At 44.4% G+C, this 19,538-nt stretch overlaps 1 protein-coding gene across 2 annotated transcripts in view; it reads right to left on the reverse strand.

Moving 5' to 3' along the window:
- Positions 1-378: 378 nt before the first annotated feature.
- VIPAS39 (VPS33B interacting protein, apical-basolateral polarity regulator, spe-39 homolog) overlaps positions 379-19,538 on the reverse strand; it is a 122,714-nt gene continuing 103,554 nt past the window's right edge. Inside the window, exons 19-20 of one of the 2 annotated variants that reach the window (XM_029597662.1) lie at positions 16,572-16,676; positions 379-1,442 (exon numbers count right to left, since the gene is read on the reverse strand). In XM_029597662.1, the coding sequence (XP_029453522.1) occupies positions 1,422-1,442; positions 16,572-16,676 (126 nt within the window). In that variant the 3' untranslated portion in view covers positions 379-1,421. The remainder of the gene's footprint in view (positions 1,443-16,571; positions 16,677-19,538) is intronic. The other variant, XM_029597661.1, reaches the window with a different exon arrangement.

Genomic DNA, 19,538 nt, shown 5'->3' on the forward strand with positions numbered 1-19,538 from the left:
TGCAGGGGTATATGTACTAGGGATGACGTCAGATTGAAATCTGACTCCGTCTCCAACTGCTATCAGGAGTACCCTATACCCCCATTGGTCCCGAGTCCATCTGCTTTACTGCTAGGAAACAGATATTACAAGCAGTTACCACTGCCATAGTTCAGCAAGGAGTTCAGTTCCTAAACCTCTGGAAACCACATTGAACTCTGAGGAAAATATTAACAATATGGATGGTGTAGAATTGATGTCACAAGCAAGAAGTGACAAAGGGGTCAATGCAGCTCTCCCGCTAACCTCTACGAAAATGGTACAGAAGGGGGGGGGGGTGAGCAAGGAGGCACAGTGAAGGGGCATAAAACAAAACAAAAAAAAAACATCACATCTTACAAACACAGTGGGTGTACATGCACAGCTATCCGTTGGGAGACAAGATATTTAGGCAGGAGACTGTCACCATTTTCGATCTATTGAAGGAAACTGAAATATGTAGAGTGACCTGTAAAGATAAGCATAATGACCCAGTAAAACACACGACATACGTCAGAAAAAATGCAGCTGTTTGCTCAGTAGCTTTTAGAATAATGGCAAGCATTTTAATTAAAATGAATCCTGAGAAAGGCGGCTTCCTTTTCAAATAGACAGATGTCATCATGGGCATGAGGAAGGGTCATCATGGTTGAACTATGATGAAAGATTTAGGAATAACATGGCAGGATAATAATGGCAAAACAGCGTAAACCGTGCAAAAGATGCACATTCCGACATGTCCACGGATTCAAGTCCAACCCAGAGGAATTCAAGTATGTGGGCATGGCAGTCTCTTGCAGATAATGCACCTGTACTGACTTTTGTATCCTGATTACTGTTAAAGAAACGTAGGTGATGTAGGAGTGATCTGAAGCCTTGATGAGCATTGTCTGAACCGGCTGGTTGCTCCATGCAGAGCTGTGCTGAAGTAAATCCCTGCCAAAGATTTTCTGCCCTGGGAGTCTGATTCTGGGCCGTTCACCCTGTTACGACTTGGTCCCGCTCAAAATGCCACTCTTCCTCATGACGGTGCAACCTGGCCTCTATAAAAGACCATAGGTATGCTCCGTCTAATCTCTGATGCACAGAGCTGGCATTCCTTACTTAGTACTTGATGTTTTGTCCGTCTTTTCATGAAAGCTAATGTTTTCTAGACTCAGATATTCTCTAATCAAGTTAATGACCCCGATATGCCCTAGTCCATGGCTCAGAGCTCTGGCATGCCCAGGTCTCCATGACCTGCTGACGGTCTGCCCTTCAGTAACACAAGTAGCAGTATGATCCTTTCAAAAAATGTTTCTTTTATTGGTTAACAGTCCTGGATCCCTGGGAACAGCTCTGCTTTCGTCCTTGGCACAGCGGTGGGTTGGCGAGATGAGTTGTATCGAAGGACGATTCGGCCATCAGTTTTTCCATCGTATTTGCTGTAGCACAAATGGATAGAGAGAAATAATAAAGAGGCAGAGTATGAAACATTTCAGGAGCAGGTTTGATTTCCCACATTCCTACACCCTGGCTCGCCCAGATCCCCATAAACCCTCCCCTCCATCACTGCTCATTAGCGTGGACACAGACCTCCAGCGGGCAGGAAAGGCTGCAGGTGCCCTGTACCAGAGGACCCTTTACCTCATTTTCAAAAGCAAACTCTGCATTTACCTGCCCTCTGAAAAACGTGCACACGTGCAAAGCCCCCGCAGACTTGGCATACACTTTTTGTGCGCACGAGATTTCAATGCATTTGAAAATACAGAGATCAGGACTCAGCCCAGGTTTTCAGCTTACCCACCCCTCACCCAAGGCCGGCGGAACCACTAGGCGAGACTTAGGGGGCGCCATGGCAGGCAGCAGAATTTTGAAAGGGCAAAAAGTGCCCTTTCAAAATTCTGCCAGCCTTCGCTCGCCTAGATGGAGACCAAGCGTTGAGATTTAGGGGGCGCCGCGGCAGGCAGTCAGCTCCCGACTCGCCCTGCCGCCCCGCCAGTGTCACCCTCCCGACACCCCCCTAATGGTCCAGCGGAGGTCCCGGGAGCGATCTGCCGCTCCCGGGACCTCCGCTGCCACTAAGCAAAATGGCGCCGGTGACCTTTATCCCCTACCATGTGGCAGGGGCTGAAGGCCACCGGTGCCATTTTGCTTAGTGGCAGCCGAGGCCCCGGGAGTGGCAGATCGTTCCCGGGACCTCTGCTGGACCACCAGGGGGGCGTCGGGAGGGTGACACTGGGGGGGAGGCAGGGAGAGTCGGGGGCTGGCTGCCTGCCACGGCGCCCCTTAAGTCTTGGCGCCTGGTCTCCGGTTGCACCGATCTTCCTTTCTTCAGCCACGTGATCAGCTAGACCGGCTGCACCGATCTTCTTTCTGTGTGTGTGTGTGTGTGTGTATGTGATGTGATTTATATGTAAGAAAGGAATGGAGCTTCTCTGTGTGTATGTGATGTGTATGTGAGAAAGGAATCTGCCAGTTTAAAAAAATGAAGTGTGATAATACATATACCTCAACTTTTGTGCTGATTTTGTTGAAAAGTTGGATGAAAGATTAAATTACTAAATTTTAAGAATCCCTCTGCTGGAAAATAAAATTTAACAAAGTGGGTAGAGACAAATACTAAAGTAAAAAAAAAAAAATTAAAGTATTTAAAATGTTCATCTCAGCAAAATCACAAATTTAAGATACTGATGCCAGGTGGGTTTGTTTTTTTTTTTTGTTTTTTTTAAGCATAATTTAAGCATGAAGACTAGAATAGTTCCAATCTGAAACAGTTTTGCTTTTTTTTTTTTTTTTTTAAGCCTTTAGAAAATGTATATTTTTAAATGACTAAGACTGGAATCTTCCCATTTAAAAGGGAAGCTGACTAAGGATGTCTTTCTGTTCCATATCTCCCACATGAATAATCATACGACTGATAGTTTGAAGAAACACACTTGCTTTATTGCCTGAAAGCATTAAACAGGAGAAGGTGTAGGTGGCTGTCCCTTGGGAGGACAGAACCTGAAGGAAGGGTGTCATTTCACCTTCTGATAGGAATGTGGTTTTCTTATTTAATGGTTGGGAGCATCACTTTCACTTTTAGTAAAAGTGAAAAATGCTGTAAGTCTGAAAGCAAGGTGCTTCTGTGAGTGTAATGTGTATGTGAGACAGGGAGAGTGCTTCTGTATGTGTGTGGTGTATATGTGAGTCAGGAAGGGTGCTTGTGTGTGTCAGTGTGTGTGTGTGCGAGAGAGATGGAGCATGTTTTTTGCTGGCTTGTGGCTGTGAGAGAGGGCATGAGTGTGATTGAGCCTGTTTGTATGTGAGATAGAACGTGTGTGATTGAGAGCTTGTGTGTATGTGAAATAGAGAGAGCATGTGTGTGATTGAAAGCCTGTGTGTTAGTAAGAGAGAGCGAGAGCATTGTGTGATTGAGAGAGACTGGCCAGAAAGGTGACTGGTATGTGTATGTGTGTGAGAGAGAGAGAGAGAGAGAGACTGGTTGGGGAGATGAGTGATGTGTGAGAGACAGAAACTGGTCCTGAGGGTGTGACGTGTGTGTGTGTGTGTGACGTGTGAGTGTGAGTGTGAGGTGTGAGAGAGAGAGAGAGAAGAGACTGGTTGTGGTCCCTAAGGAAGAGGACTGTGAGGACAGCTTCAGCAGCTACTGCTGCTTCTGGTATGGCCTGCAAGGGAAAGGAGTAGGAGAACTGCTGGAGAGGGTAAGTAAAGGTGGCTTTTTAAGTTCATTTTTCTTGATTGACTACCATTTTAATTATTGGGTAGTATGTGATGTGTCTGCTGTTTGAAATATTTTATTGGTGTTTGGTAAAGCTTTCAAAATTTGCATTAATCTTTAATTATTGGATATTCTATTCATCGGCTGTTTTGAAATTATCTTATTTGTATGGTTTTATAATTATGATTAATGATTTATATATCTTTATATTATTGATTTGTTTCACAAGGAATGGTGAAATTTTTGTTTTTCCATTGTTACACTGTATAGGGTCTGGCGTGATGCGTTTTACAGTTCCGTTTTTGTCTGCACATTTCTGTTTATACTTTATGTGGCTTTATTCTGTATTTGATGAGAGGTCTGTCTCTGCTCTGTATGTGTGACCATGATGAGAGATTCTGCTTGCATATAGTGTCTGTATAGGGATCATTAGCAATAGGGTTTGTTTTGTTTCCTCAGTAGGTGGTGTATTGGTATTCTAGGACCCAGTGTAATATTTACCCTTGCTTTTTCAAAGGTAGGGTTATTGTTGTTTGAGTCCTTGGTGTTATTACTGTTATGTTACGATGGGATTGCAGTATAGATTTTGAGTGTCTTTTTTGTGGGGTTTTGTGTTAGTTCACAGTGGGGTAGATTTTCAAAAAACGCGAATAGGCGTACTTTTGCTGGCGCATCAGGCGCAAGCAAAAGTACGCTGGATTTTAGTGGATACGCGCGGAGCCGCGCGTATCCACTAAAATCCTGGATCGGCGCGCGCAAGGCTATGAATTCTGTATAGCCGGCGTGCGCCGAGCCGCGCAGCCTACCCCCGTTCCCTCCAAGGCCGCTCCGAAATCGGAGTGGCCTTGGAGGGAATCCTCTAACGCCCTCCCCTCACCTTCCCCTACCTAACCCACCCGCCCGGCCCTGTCTACACCCCCCCCTTACCTTTCTCCGGGGATTTACGCCTCCCGGAGGGAGAAGTAAATCCCCGCGCGCCAGCAGGCCGCTAGCGTGCCGGGACGCAATCTGGGGGCGGGTCCGGAGGGCGCGGCCACGCCCCCGGGCCCGCCCCTGGAACACTCCCGACACGCCCCGAAAACGCTGCGCGGTTCGGGCCCGCCCCCCGACACGCCCCCTCCGAAAACCCCGGGACTTACGCGAGTCCCGGGGCTCTGCGCGCGCCGGTAGGTCTATGTAAAATAGGCTTACCGGCGTGCAGGGCCCTGCTCACCTAAATCCGCCCGGTTTTGGGCGGATTTAGGCGAGCAGGGCTCTTAAAATCCGCCCCAATGTGCCTGGCAGTGGAAGGTGTTTGTGCTGCTGTTACTGTGAGGTGACACCAGCATTTGAAAATATCTTTTAGTATGATGAGCTGTAAGGGAAACATCCAAGCTCCATTGTTTGGGGGAATTTCAGTGGATGCACAGAGTTAAAGAACTGGAGGTGCAGGATTTATATTGACATTCTGTCCCTTCCTATATATTCCAGACTTCACTCTCATAGCCATATAGAATTAGTTGAATGAGGCTATCAAATAATTTTATAGTGTGAAACTGACCAGCTTTTTAAAATTACCCAGAAGAGCCTTTGGACATTTTTATTAACACTTTTTTTTATAACCAATTTGAAAGCAGGATCCATGCTATAGAGGTGGGTGAGATGAAGAAATGTCATTTTGGCTCCCCCCCAAATTCTTCTGTCTGGAGACACCACTGATTTTCTGTGACCTTAAGCATCAGTACAAGAAGGATTAAGGGGGGGATGCTGGAGAGTCACACAAATGCATTGGCCCCCGGGTGCCGGAGACCCTTGGTGCGCCACTGGGTGCGAGTCATATGGGGCCGCAAGCGGTGGCAAAGAGGAGTGGAGATTTGTTGGGCCGCGAGCAGTGCCCAACCTCCTTGTGACCGGAAAACCACACAGTCAGCGGGCGTGATCGAGAATGAGGTAGGAATCGGGGCCGAGACCGGGGGGTGGCGGCACAACAGGGGGGCGCAAGGGAGAAGGCTCGCCTAGCGCGCCAAATCCCCTTGCACCGGCCCTGCCCTCACCCGTTAAAACTCTAAAAAAGGGGTGACACAGAAGTGTCCCAAGGGCAGGGATTACGTTTAGCCAGCTAGTGCCAATACTGTGGTTGCGGTGGTGAGCACTGGAAGTAGATCTTCCCTGGCCAACGTTCCTGATGTTTTTCAATTTGAGAATTCTCATTTCTAATCAAGTTAAAAGTCAGGATCAGAATGGAATCTGATCTTTCATCAAAGTACAGACAAAATCCCTGGTGAGAAGTGCATTTTTAAAACCGAGGCAGTAATGCAGACATAAGCCTTATCTGAATGTAAACAACTACAATTTCTGGAGCTATCAAAAACTGATTATTGTAATTCCAACAATCTCGGTTTTCCTGCTTTAATGATAGAGCACTACAGAAACTGTAAAACTCAGCAGTAAGAGTTCTCACTGGCATAAGAACATAAGAAATTGCCATGCTGGGTCAGACCAAGGGTCCATCAAGCCCAGCATCCTGTTTCCAACAGAGGCCAAAACCAGGCCACAAGAACCTGGCAATTACCCAAACACTAAGAAGATCCCATGCTACTGATGCAATTAATAGCAGTGGATATTCCCTAAGTAAACTTGATTAATAGCAGGTAATGAACTTCTCCTCCAAGAACTTATCCAAACCTTTTTTAAACCCAGCTATACTCATAATGATCACATGTCTCTTGTTATATATTAACTCCACTTATTCACAAAGAGCCTGATTTTCTAAATCATTTACACACTTAATATTGATTTTTATATGGGTAATGTACTTTACCTGTGTCAGTGGGCTTTTGAAAACTGCTACAGTATATGCCATTGAATTGTCCATAGGATATTCACATAGAAGCGCACTTTACACATACAAATAGCTACGATAGTATGTTACATTTACATGCAATGACAGAGAGGAGCAACCGAGAGGCAGTGTGGCGCTTTATGTCCGGGATGACAGAGTCCAACAGGATAAACATCCTGCATGAGACTAAATGCACAATTGAATCTTTATGGGTAGAAATCCCTTGTGTGTCGGGGAAGACTATAGTGATAGGAGTATACTACCATCCACCAGGTCAAGATGATGAGACAGACAGTGAAATGCTAAGAGAAATTAGGGAAGCTAACCAAATTGGTAGTGCGGTAATAATGGGAGACTTCAATTACCCCAATATTGTCTGGATAAATGTATCATCAGGTCACGCTAGAGAGATAACGTTCCTGGATGGAATAAATGATAGCTTTATGGAGCAATTGGTTCAGGAACCGACGAGAGAGGGAGCAATTTTAGATCTAATTCTCAGTGGAGCACAGGGTTTGGTGAGAGAGCTAACGGTGGTGGGGCCGCTTAGCAATAGTGATCATAATATGATCAAATTTGATTTAATGACTGGAAGGGGGACAGTAAGCAAATCCACGGCTCTTGTGCTAAACTTTCAAAAGGGAAACTTTGATAAAATGAGAAAAATTGTTAGAAATCAACTGAAAGGAGCAGCTACAAAGGTAAAAAGTGTGCAAGAGGCGTGGTCATTGTTAAAAAATACCATCCTAGAAGCACAATCCAGATGTATTCTACACGTTAAAAAAAGGTGGAAAGAAGGCAAAATGATTACCAGCATGGTTAAAAGGGGAGGTGAAAGAAGCTATTTTAGCCAAAATATCTTCATTCAAAAATTGGAAGAAGGATCCAACAGAAGAAAATAGGATAATGCCTAAGCGTTGGCAAGTTAAATGTAAATCATTGATAAGACAGGCTAAGAGAGAATTTGAAAAGAAGTTGGCTGTAGAGGCAAAAACTCACAGTAAAAACTTTTTAAACTTTATATGAAGCAGAAAGCCTGTGAGGGAGTCAGTTGGACCGTTAGATGATCAAGGGGTTAAAGGGGCACTTAAGAGAAGATAAGGCCATCGCGGAAAGATTAAATGATTTCTTTGCTTCAGTGTTTTCTGAAGAGGATGTTGGGGAGGTACCCGTACTGGAGAAGATTTTCATGGGTAATGATTCAGATGGACTGAACCAAATCACGGTGAACCTAGAAGATGTGGTAGGCCTGATTGACAAACTGAAAAGTAGTAAATCACCTGGACCGGATGGTATACACCCCAGGGTTCTGAAGGAACTCAAACATGAAATTTCAGACCTATTAGTAAAAATTTGTAACCTATCATTAAAATCATCCATTGTACCTGAAGACTGGAGGATAGCAAATATAACCCCAATATTTAAAAAGGGCTCCAGGGGCGATCCGGGAAACTACAAACCGGTTAGCCTGACTTCAGTGCCAGGAAAAATAGTGGAAAGTGTTCTAAACATCAAAATCACAGAACATATAGAAAGACATGGTTTAATGGAACAAAGTCAGCATGGCTTTACCCAGGGCAAGTCTTGCCTCACAAATCTGCTTCACTTTTTTTAAGGAGTTAATAAACATGTGGATAAAGGTGAACTGGTAGATGTATTGTACTTGGATTTTCAGAAGGCGTTTGACAAAGTTCCTCATGAGAGGCTTCTAGGAAAAGTAAAAAGTCATGGGATAGATGGCAATGCCCTTTCGTGGCTTACAAACTGGCTAAAAGTCAGGAAACAGAGAGTAGGATAAAATGGACAATTTTCTCAGTGGAAGGCCTCAGGGATCTGTATTGGGACCCTTACTTTTCAATATATTTATAAATTATCTGGAAAGAAATACGACGAGTGAGGTAATCAAATTTGCAGATGATACAAAATTGTTCAGAGAAGTTAAATCACAAGCAGATTGTGATAAATTGCAGGAAGACCTTGTGAGACTGGAAAATTGGGCATTGAAATGGCAGATGAAATTTAATGTGGATAAGTGCAAGGTGATGCATATAGGGAAAAATAACCCATGCTGTAGTTACACAATGTTAGGTTCCATATTAGGTGCTACAACTTAAGAAAGAGATCTAGGCGTCATAGTGGATAACACATTGAAATCGTTGATTCAGTGTGATGTGGCAGTCAAAAAAGCAAACAGAATGTTGGGAATTATAGGAAGGGAATGGTGAATAAAACGGAAAATGTCATAATGCCTCTGTATCACTCCATGGTGAGACCGCACCTTGAATACTGTGTACAATTCTGGTTGCCGCATCTCAAAAAAGATATAATTGAGATGGAGAAGGTACAGAGAAGGGCTACCAAAATGATAAGGGGAATGGAACAACTCCCCTATGAGGAAAGACTAAAGAGGTTAGGACTTTTCAGCTTGGAGAAGAGACGACTGAGGGGGGGATATGATAGAGGTGTTTAAAATCATGAGAGGTCTAGAACGAATAGATGTGAATCGGTTATTTACTCTTTCGGATAATAGAAAGACTAGGGGGTACTCCATGAAGTTAGCATGTGGCACATTTAAAACTAATCGGAGAAAGTTCTTTTTCACTCAACGCACAAACTCTGGAATTTGTGGCCAGAGGATGTGGTTAGTGCAGCTGGGTTTAAAAAAGGATTGGATAAGTTCTTGGAGGAGAAGTCCATTACCTGCTATTAAGTTCACTTAGAGAATAGCCACTGTCATTAGCAACGGTAACATGGAATAGACTTAGTTTTTGGGCACTTGCCAGGTTCTTATGGCCTGGATTGGCCACTGTTGGAAACAGGATGCTGGGCTTGATGGACCCTTGGTCTGACCCAGTATGGCATGTTCTTAAGTGCAGTTGTTGCTCAGTGGGAAAATCCACAGGAAGCTGAGGCAATATGGCTGATGTTGCCACCAAAAACAGGAAAACTGGAGGCTTCCACAGTATCCTGCTCCGGCCACGGATCCCCTAGAGCAGATCTTTTCAGAAGTGGGAGAGAAGCACCGATGGCCCACAGTAACTTGGGAGCCCTTTCCTGGGATTTCCCCAGCCCGAACACAGGCAGTACACACAACGGCCCTGCTGACGACGCCACACAGGCTGCAGCAATTCCCCTTCTCCATCGCGGCTCCTTCGCTCACACAGCAGCCAGCAACAACTGCTCTGGAGTCCCCCTCAAGTGGTCAAACTCTTAAAGAGAGTCCAAACACCAAGTAACAGATTGGAATTTAAGCAAGTTAGCACAGAGCAAATGACAAGGTAGGAAGTTAAGCATAAGACATTACGAATTTTAATTGCAAAAAATTATTAAAAAAAAAAAAAGTTTTGTTTTTGTGGTACTGCAAATATGAACTAAGGGTGGCTGGTGGTTAGTTTATGAATATAGCCGGTTGACTATTGGGTAACTTGGATGGTACCTTAAAATAGTGAATCTATGAAACTACCACCTATTAGATATTTAAATTTAATAAGCAGTTTTTTGCACAAAAGCTTTGGTATTATTGAGGGGGTTTCATTGGTGTTTGGATTTTATTAAGGGAGCAACCCACTAAGTGGAGGTTTTCTATTTTTTGGTGAAATCTTAAAGAGGCAGACTGAAAACAGAGAGGCAGAAGAGAAAGAGGGAGAAGGCAGACAGAAGGCCTCCCTTTCCACAGCACGCTCAGGCGGACTTGTTCACACACGGGTCCAGAAGAAGCCCCCAACCCCAGGCCCAACCTAGCTCCCTCTGGGCCTGGAAGCCTCAAAATCGAACTCATTCTCCTGCACAAACCAGGGGCCTGGCCCTTAGTGGCATCAAAACTATCCTGAAAATCCCGCTGCACCAACAATGAGCCAGGCAGAGAATACTGGAGTTTCTGTGACTGCAACCTCTATACCTAGTGAGAATGACATCCCAGAGAAAGTCTACGTGCTCTGCCTCCATCTGCTGGTACAGGGACACAATCCACCTTTATCCACTAGAGACGGGTGTGGCAGGATGAAATGGAAAGTTTGTTTAAATAAAGGTAGCTTGCGGCACAGCCTTTCCCCAGACTGCCTCCTAGTTTCCTGTGGTGCTATGCCAGATTTGGACTTGGTCAGAAGGTCTTCCGGGATCACCCTTCCCCTCTACCTCCCTCTGCTCCAAAGGGAGGGAGGCACAGTGCTACTTGCAGTCCAAGTTACATTTTTAAATGCATATATAAAAAACAAAAATCAAAAAACTATTGCTATTAATATGGCTGATAATTCAAAGTAAGGCAAAGAAGGTGTCTTTTCACCGGCAGCGTCTATTATGATGGCCTTATGGATGAGGTAAATGACATACAAAGGTAGGGAATTTATGTGAAGTTTTGGTTTTGAGATATAGTTTTATATTTCTTCACATTTTGGGCACTAATGTTTGAGTCATCCTCCCTATCTGTAACATTTTCCCTTGGTGCTGCAGTATGTTACTCAGCAGAAATAGTACACATATATACGGTCTATAGCTAAACATCTCCTGCCTTTGGGTCCTAAATGCTCAAAACCTACTCCTCCTTGGCAGAGATGTCCTGGGGCTACACAAGGTTTCTCAGCTGCATAATGGTCCATGCAACATTCCCTATGCTCATTGCCTCAACCTAGGATGGGTGATAGTAGCAGACATCTATGTTGACAAAATACATAAACTGGACAGCGATAATACCTTCACCATTAATGTACTAAAGGATGGATGCACTTCCTTATTCAAGCCGTGTCCGAACCATTTCTCCAGAGAGATACCTGTCCAGAAAAGGCAACCAAGTCATTAGACCTACATAGAAACCCTCACACCAAACGATTGGGAGAATCATCTGGGAAACACAATATTCCAAACTATGAAGAATGACAACAAGCCTGCCCTCCCTATGGAGGACAAAGAGTTCCTTAAGATAGTGGGTAAGGAATTCTTCAAAGATAAGTCAAACAAGCTGGGTGGCTCCCTCCCATACTGAACACCCAGACACCGAATTCCTAACAACAATCAGCTGGCCTTCTCATGGCTTATCTCACTACATTGAAGCCTAGAAAGGAAGCTAAAGACAGTGGACCACTTTGTGACCTTTATGCAGGTTGTGTTCAATGACAGTCACATGGAGACAGCTCCGCCTCTGAAGGAAAGTGAAGAATGCTGGTATCTTCCTATCTTTGGTGTGTGCCATCCTCAGAAACCAGGTCAAATCAGAGTTCCCAGTTTCAATGAGTCTCTCTGAACAATGTGCTCCTCACTGGGCCCAACTTAACCATCAATCTATTGGAAGTCTTAATTCATTTCATGGCCAACATGCAACAGATGTTCTATTGGTGATACTGCCCCTGGTGAGACCTCACTTGGAATACTGTGCACAAATCTGGAGGATATAAACCGGTTACCAAAATCATTCTAAAGCATATGGAGATAGACTTAAAGATTTAAACATGTATACCCTAGAAGAAAGGTGAGATAGGAGATAAGAGGCATTTAAATATCTCAAAGGTTTCCATGCACAGGAGGTGAAAGGGGATAGACTCAGGAGTAATCTTTATAGAGAGGGTAGTGGATGCATGGAACGGCCTCCCAGGGGAGGTGAAACCATTATCTGAATTTAAGAACACATAAATACAGGGGAGCTCTGAGGGAGTCATAGGAATTATGACAACTAGATAAATTGGATGGATGGTGCAGACTAGATAGGCGATATGGTCTTTTTCTGCCAACATGTTTTATTGTTCATGAAGACTACAGAAACTAAGATTCCTGTGGCACGAAGACAAAAACAACATCAGTAACAAGACTGTTGAGTACAGGATGCGTGTGCATATCTTTGTCAACAGTCAATCACCTCTAGTAGCCACATATGGACTCAGGAGGACAGCACAAGGAGAGGAATATTGCACAGATGCCAGATAATTTGTAGAACGAGACTTTCCTCTGGATGATGGCTTGAAGTCTGTGCCTACAAAAGCAGCAGCTATTGACTTGTTAAAGCGTCAATGTTAACTGAAGCCAGTCTGTGGCTCCATAAAATAGCCTCCAACAGTGCTAAGATAATGAATGCAATTACTTCAGATAACCATGCGAAAGGCCTCGAGAACTTGTATCTGGGAGTTGGACACATGATCATTCCAGCTAAACTGGGACCCGAAAGGAGACTCGTTCACATTGCAAGTCTCAGATTTGGAGAAACCATACATCCGCCATGGCATTCTGTCTACAGTTAACAGCTTACATGACCCACGTTGGTTGTCATACAAGGGAAGTTCTTGCCTCTGGAGAAGAAACGAGAATGGGAAATGTGTAAGGATTCCCAGTGAGATCTCGAGCAGCTCTGGATTCCACGTATGTATACCTTTATCTCTCAAACTGCAACTCATTACTAAGAACTCTGTGTTTTTTCAGATGTTTCTGCAAAAATCATAGCCACGGTGGCCTATGTGATGGAGACAGATTTGGAAGGCAGATCCCACAGAGGATTCATCCTTGGTCAAGGCTAAATTAGTACCTCAACCTATCCACACCATACCACGGCTTGAATTGGCAGTACAGATAGCGGAGCCGATACTAAGTGAACCAGACTTGGGCAAAAGCAGTCCTGGGCTACATGAACAATCAAACAAGAAGGTTGTATGTATTTGTAAGCAACACATTCAAGTGCACAGCAATGGTGTTATGTGCCCAGCGAACTATATCACAAGCAGCTCACCTAATACAGACTAAATGACTAACTGGATCAGAGTTCCTTGCATATCCAGCTGAAAATCCTGGATGGGCAGCAGAGATCCATCTGCAGGTAACCATGCTTGCCACTAAAATCATTCCTGAAAGCAAATTGGGAGCCCACCATTTGACCGCGCTGAGAGAAACTACGGTACATCTCATCCATATTGCGCTCTCTTTTCATCAGACTTTGGATAGTACGTTTTCCAGATAAACTTGTCCAGCTATCTTGGTCGAGATATTCAGTGACACAGCCATGCTGCTTAATATACTCTGCTATTTTAAACTTATCTGGCTAACTTTTGGACAACTTAATAGCTTGTTCTAGACTTATCTGGCTGAGTCAAATAATTGTGAATATTGGCACAGTTAGCCAGACAAATAGTGCCACCCTGGAATGCCCTCGACCCTCCCTCACTTATCGGTGGAATTTTTAAATCCTGATATTTGTCTGGCAAATGGCACTGAATATGGAGCCTACTATCTTTCTTTCAAAGATAAATTTCAGGGGAGCCCTAACTGCAATATCTGGGTCTACGTGTAAATATTGATCTGCGAGGTTTGATTCTTCCAATGTTTTGATAACTTCCTTCTTCACCCACTCTCCAAGCTTGCCTTCACACCCTGTTCAATGTAATTTTCCCTTTTTGTTAGAAGTTACATGTAAACCGATATGATGTTACGACAAATACGGTATAAAACATTAAATAATAATAATAAATGCTTAACAGTAGAATCTCTGTACAAAACCTCACACAATTGAGGAACTCTCTCGTTCAGAGGATGTCATCCTGTGTTGTGTACAACAAGAGGGTTACACTAAAGAAATCAAGACTGCAAAACAAGGAGGAGTAAAGACATTCATCAGACCTGTCACTGAGACAGTGCCTCCTTATGTCTCATGAAAATACTTGGACATTATCAACAATTGCATGTTTCACACAGGAACATAATAATGACAGCAAGTAAAGACCAAACAGCCCATCCAGTCTGCCCAGCAAGCCGCTTATGGCTGCTCTGTGCAGGGTACCCCCATGCAGAAACGTTCAGATACTTTACCCTAGTTCTTCATTCCTAGCCTCTAAGGCAGGGCTTGCCAAACTTGACCTGGGGACCCCACAGCCAGTCAGGTTTTCAGGACATCCACAATGAATATGCATATAGAGTCTCCATAATATGCAAATCTATTTCATGCATATTCATTGTAGACATCCTGAAAAGCAGACTGGCTGCGTGGTCTCTAGGACAGGTCTGAGAAGCCCTGCTCTAAGGATCCTGTGGCCTCTTGAATTCTAATACTGTTTTAGTTTTTCACTACCTTTTCCGGGAGGACGTTCCAGGCATCCACATTTCTCTCTGTGATGTTGGTGCTCAGTCAACCCTCCTGGAGTTTCATATTGTGACCTCTAGTTCTATATAATGTTTGATACCAAGCAGGGAGTGTTCTGTCTTCACAGTCTATTTGTTTCTTTCTTTAGGATGCTGCCACCCTGTGTCATCTTGTGGTATTGCTTAGAGTCTGCAGGTTGTGGAACTCTTCTTCCTGATTGGTTGTTGTTTAAATGTTTCTGAGTTTCCTATTAGATTTATTCCTGTTTTGCTCTGTCTCTCTCTCTCTTGGCCTTTTTTCTCTTATAATTGGTGCCTTAACCCAAGTAATGCCTGGGACAGTGTACTTCCTGCAGAGACTTTCACAGTTGGCAGGCTCTCAGCTTGTTCTTATGGTCTTTTGGGTTATGAGAAGCATCACCTTTTCATCTCTTATTTATTAACTTACAGCTATCTTCAGCTTTCAGAGAAACTTATTATAACTGTATCAGTCTCATCATCCTATTTGGCTACTCTTGAGACCTTCTCATCTACTATGAGTGTTGAATTATTATTCATTCAAAAAAAATGTTTTTGGTAAACAAGAACTGAGTTTATCTAATATTTGCAGCTGGGAAAAGGTTTAACTGATGGTCTAGGGCAGGGGTGGCGAACTCCAGTCCTCGAGGGCCACAAACAGGCCAGGTTTTCAGGATAACCACAAAGAATATGCATGAGATAGTTCTGCATACATTGGAGGCAGAGCATGCAGATCTATCTCATGCATATTCATTGTGGATATCCTGAAAACCTGGCCTGTTTGTGGCCCTCGAGGACCGGAGTTTGCCACCTGTGGTCTAGCGGTTTAAGCTAGAGATTGAACACAGAGGGCAGTATAACCCCCTCTTCCTTCTGATAGTCAAACACGGAAGTTCTGGGGAGCTACATACATTTTGTCTCAGGCAAAGCAGAACCTGGGCAGCTCCAGCTCTCTCCAGAGTTATGTCAGCAAGCAACCTCACAGGCACATCAGAGCTCCCCTTTCCCATGCTCTCTGCTAACGGAACAGCCTGCAGAGACAGCTCTTTTCCCCTTACAAAAATTAAGCTTCCCTGAGAATCTTTTATGACCAAATTAGACTTATTTTTTATTTATTTATTTATTTAAGTTTTTTTATATACCAACATTCAAGACGGTAGTCCCATCATGCTGGTTCACAAGAAACAGGGGTGCAATTATAATAAACTTTACAATTTGAACAATCGTGCAGAAAAGCAGTTACATGTAACAAGGAAATAAATAACTTGGAGTAAGAAAGAAAATGAAGATCAGATAATTATATATATATAATAACATTGTAAGAGGTGGCTATTAATGCTGAAGATTGCTGCAGCCGGCTAAAAAAAAATATCCCAGGGTGGTCCTGGGATATTGAGGAGGAATCCAAAGGAAGCCTTTGGATTCCTCCTCAAGCCCTTCCTAGCCTCTCTCTGTGTCCCTGCATGGCAGAACATTAGGTTAGCCTTGGCAACGTTTGGGGTGCTAGAGCGGGGGCAATCCCAGGGATTCAGCTGGACAAGAGGAGACTGCCTCAGTTGCGGAAAATTTATGCACCTCATTTTTAAAATCCAAAATTACGAGTGTAAGTACTAAGCCCTCATCAACTCCACCCTTGATCAGCCCAGGTAAACTTATGCATGGACAGAACATACGTGTCTAAGTTTACCCATGGGTAGGTTAAAAAAAATAAAAAAGTCCATGCTTCTGAAGATTACCCAGGTTTGTGAGGGTATGTGCATAGCTTTCTATAGAAACAGCCCTGAATAAGGAGTGATTTCTTACATGCGGTCGCACTCTATGGCTGATGGTTGGGATATATCCTTGCAGTATTCACAGGAAAAATGGGACAGGCTGGAAGGGCTAGCTGGTGTTTTTCTACCGCCACTTGTATTCTATCTTCCTACAGGAGAGCTGGTAGATGGCACGCATGCAGGTGCTTACCGAATTGCTCAGAATATGGTCAATCTTTTCCTCTTCTGGAGAGTTTCTGTCCAGTTTGCATCTGTAAACCATCAGCTGATGACGGTCCTTCAGGTCTTTGTATGTCTAACAAAGAAAGGTGAAGTTACTTCTTACCTGATAATTTTTTTTTGTCTAAGGAAAGCAGGCCAGTCCACACCGGTGGATTATGCACTCCAACCAGCAGATGGAGACAGAGTAATGGACGTCACTGACATATAGCCCTGCCCAGACAGTTTGCCAGTATCTCTAGAAAAGCCAAACTGTGGACAAACTGATTATACTTGAACCATGACTATTAACCGCCAACGACTTGTTACTTCCAGCCAACTGGAAAATACTAAGCTCAGTAAAAAAAAAAAAAAAAAAATATTAACATCAACTGATCTTAGGGGCTGGTGCTTCACTTACCAGTCCTTCAAACGACTCATAAAAAAGAACACTCTACATTGTCCCTGAATAAGAGACGGACTGAAACCAGAATCAAGTAAACAGACCGGAGCGGGATTGTGGGTTGGCCTGCCTTCTTTAGAGGAAAGGAAATTAGGTAAGAAGTAATTTCACCTTCCTCTGCACTCAGACAGGCCAATCCACACCGGTGGGATGTACCAAAGCCACTTCCAAAACAGGTGGGAGGCTGTCTGCACGCCCATCAACACTGCCCATGCGAAGGCTGTGTCCTCTTGAGCCTTAACATCCAAGCAGTAATGCTTGGAGAAAGTATGTAAGGAGGTTCACGTTCCTGCCCAGCAAATCTCGACCAGAGACAACAAGTGAATCTCTGCCCAATGAGACCGCTTGTGCTCTAGTGAAATGCACCCTGACTAGCCTAGGCAATGCAACATCTACATCCACATAAGCATCTATGATGACCTCTTTAACCCAACAGACTACTGTTGCCTGCGATGCCAGCAATCCTTGAATACCTCCACAATGGAGAACAAACTGCCGATCAGTCTTCCTCAAAGAGCAAGTAACCTTCAAGTACCGCATCAGATGCCACTTCACATCACATCTAAGGCATGTAACAATCGAAAATCCCACTCATCTCTCTCCCCCTGTCCAGTGCGGGCAGGGAAATAGACTGATTCAAATGGAACTCCGATACCACCTTTGGTAAAAAGGCAGGTTCAGTCCTGAGCTGCCCCACGCCCAGAGTTATTCAAAGAAATGGCTCACGGCAAGAAAGCCTGCAGCTTGGAAATGTCTCACTGAACAGATCACCACTAGGAAAACCATTTTCAAAGTAAGCAGCCGGAAGGAGAGATCACGCAACAGCCAGAAATCTGTTGGCACTCCGCCCAAGACGCTGCCTAAAAACGGGTGGAATTAGCCCGAAGACCAATCGGTCTGCCACGCAGTAAATATGCTGAACTTATAGCCTCCTTCAGCCATCGGGCTATAGTAGTCTTAGATGCCATATTACCCCATTTTCAGACCACTCCACAGCACAAAAAGATGGTCTGACATACGGAAACTGTTTGTAACTTCAAGATAACGCAGCAAAGCCCTGCGAACATCTAGTTTCTTAAAGTCCATAGAAAAGGGGTCCGACTGGTCCATTTCTGGAAAAGACTGGAGTTCCACCGATTGATTCAAATGAAAGGAGGATACAACCTTCGGAAGAAAGGAAGGAACCGTTCGTAAGGAGACTCCAATATCAGAAATTCTCAGGAAAGGTTCTCTGCAAGATAAAGCCTGAAGCTCTGACGCCCTTCGAGCAGATGGATAGCTACTATCCATCTGCTCAATGGATAGTAGCTATCCATCTGCTGGACATCCATCAATGCATGTCCAGCATAGCTCTCTGCTTCAACGTCAGGGGGAATGAGGAAGGGAGGATCTGTATGTGGATTGCATAGCCTGGGTGGACAGGGGCAAGGATGTGGCCTGCTTATTGCGGCGGTTACTACCCTTAATTTATTTATTTATTTATTCACTTGATGCAGTTCCAGCGCTGCTCTCTACATTGATAGTGGGGTGGAGGGGAAATAGAACTAGACAGTACTAGAAGCCAAGCGTAACAAGTATGAGAGAGAGAGGAAAGGAAAAAAAAATACATGGCTTGCTGGGCAGACTGGATGGGCCGTTTGGTCTTCTTCTGCCGTCATTTCTATGTTTCTAGAAAAATCACTTAACATTAGCTCTTTCAATGACGCCCTTTTTAGAGGCTCAAAAGGCGCAGCACATAAAGCTGTGAGAACTAAATTTAGGCTCCAGGAAGGACAAGGATGCCTAACCAGGGGATGTAAATGCTTTGGACCCCGAAGAAAACGAGCCACATCCGAATGCACAGCTAACGCTACCCCGATATTTTACTGCGTAAACATCCGAGAGCTGCTACCTGCACTCTAAGAGAGCTACACGACAAACCTTTGGACAGGCCGGACTATAGGAAACACAAAATATCAGACACTGATGCCAGGGAAGGAACCACCTTGTGATCCACACACCAAGATTCAAAAACTCTCCATATCCAGACATAAGCCAGGGAAGTGGACGTTTTACAGGATCTCAAGAGTGTAGCCACAACTGCATCCAAATAACCTTTGTGCTTCAAACGCTGCCTCTCAAAAGCCATGCCGCTAGACAAAAGCGATCCGCCTGTTCTAAACAGACGGGTCCTTGGTGCAGAAGGTCCGGGAGATCCTGAAGCCGCAGGGGCCCTGCCACTGTTTGATCGACTATATCCACAAACCATGGACGTCTTGGCTACTCTGGAGCTACAAGGATCACTTCTGCCGGGTGGAGCTCTATTCACCTTAGCACTTTGCCGATCAGAGGCCAAGGTGGGAAGATGTACAGCAGGATGTTTTTCGGCCAGGGAAGAACCAGGGCATCCACTCCCACTCCTGTCTCCCTGCGGCGGCTGAAGAAGCACGAGGCCTTGGCATTCCTGAATGTCGCCATCAGGTCCATGCTGGGTGTGCCCCACGTATCGCATATGAT

The sequence above is a fragment of the Rhinatrema bivittatum genome, chromosome 4 (assembly GCF_901001135.1).
Source record: "Rhinatrema bivittatum chromosome 4, aRhiBiv1.1, whole genome shotgun sequence".
NCBI lineage: Eukaryota > Metazoa > Chordata > Amphibia > Gymnophiona > Rhinatrematidae > Rhinatrema > Rhinatrema bivittatum.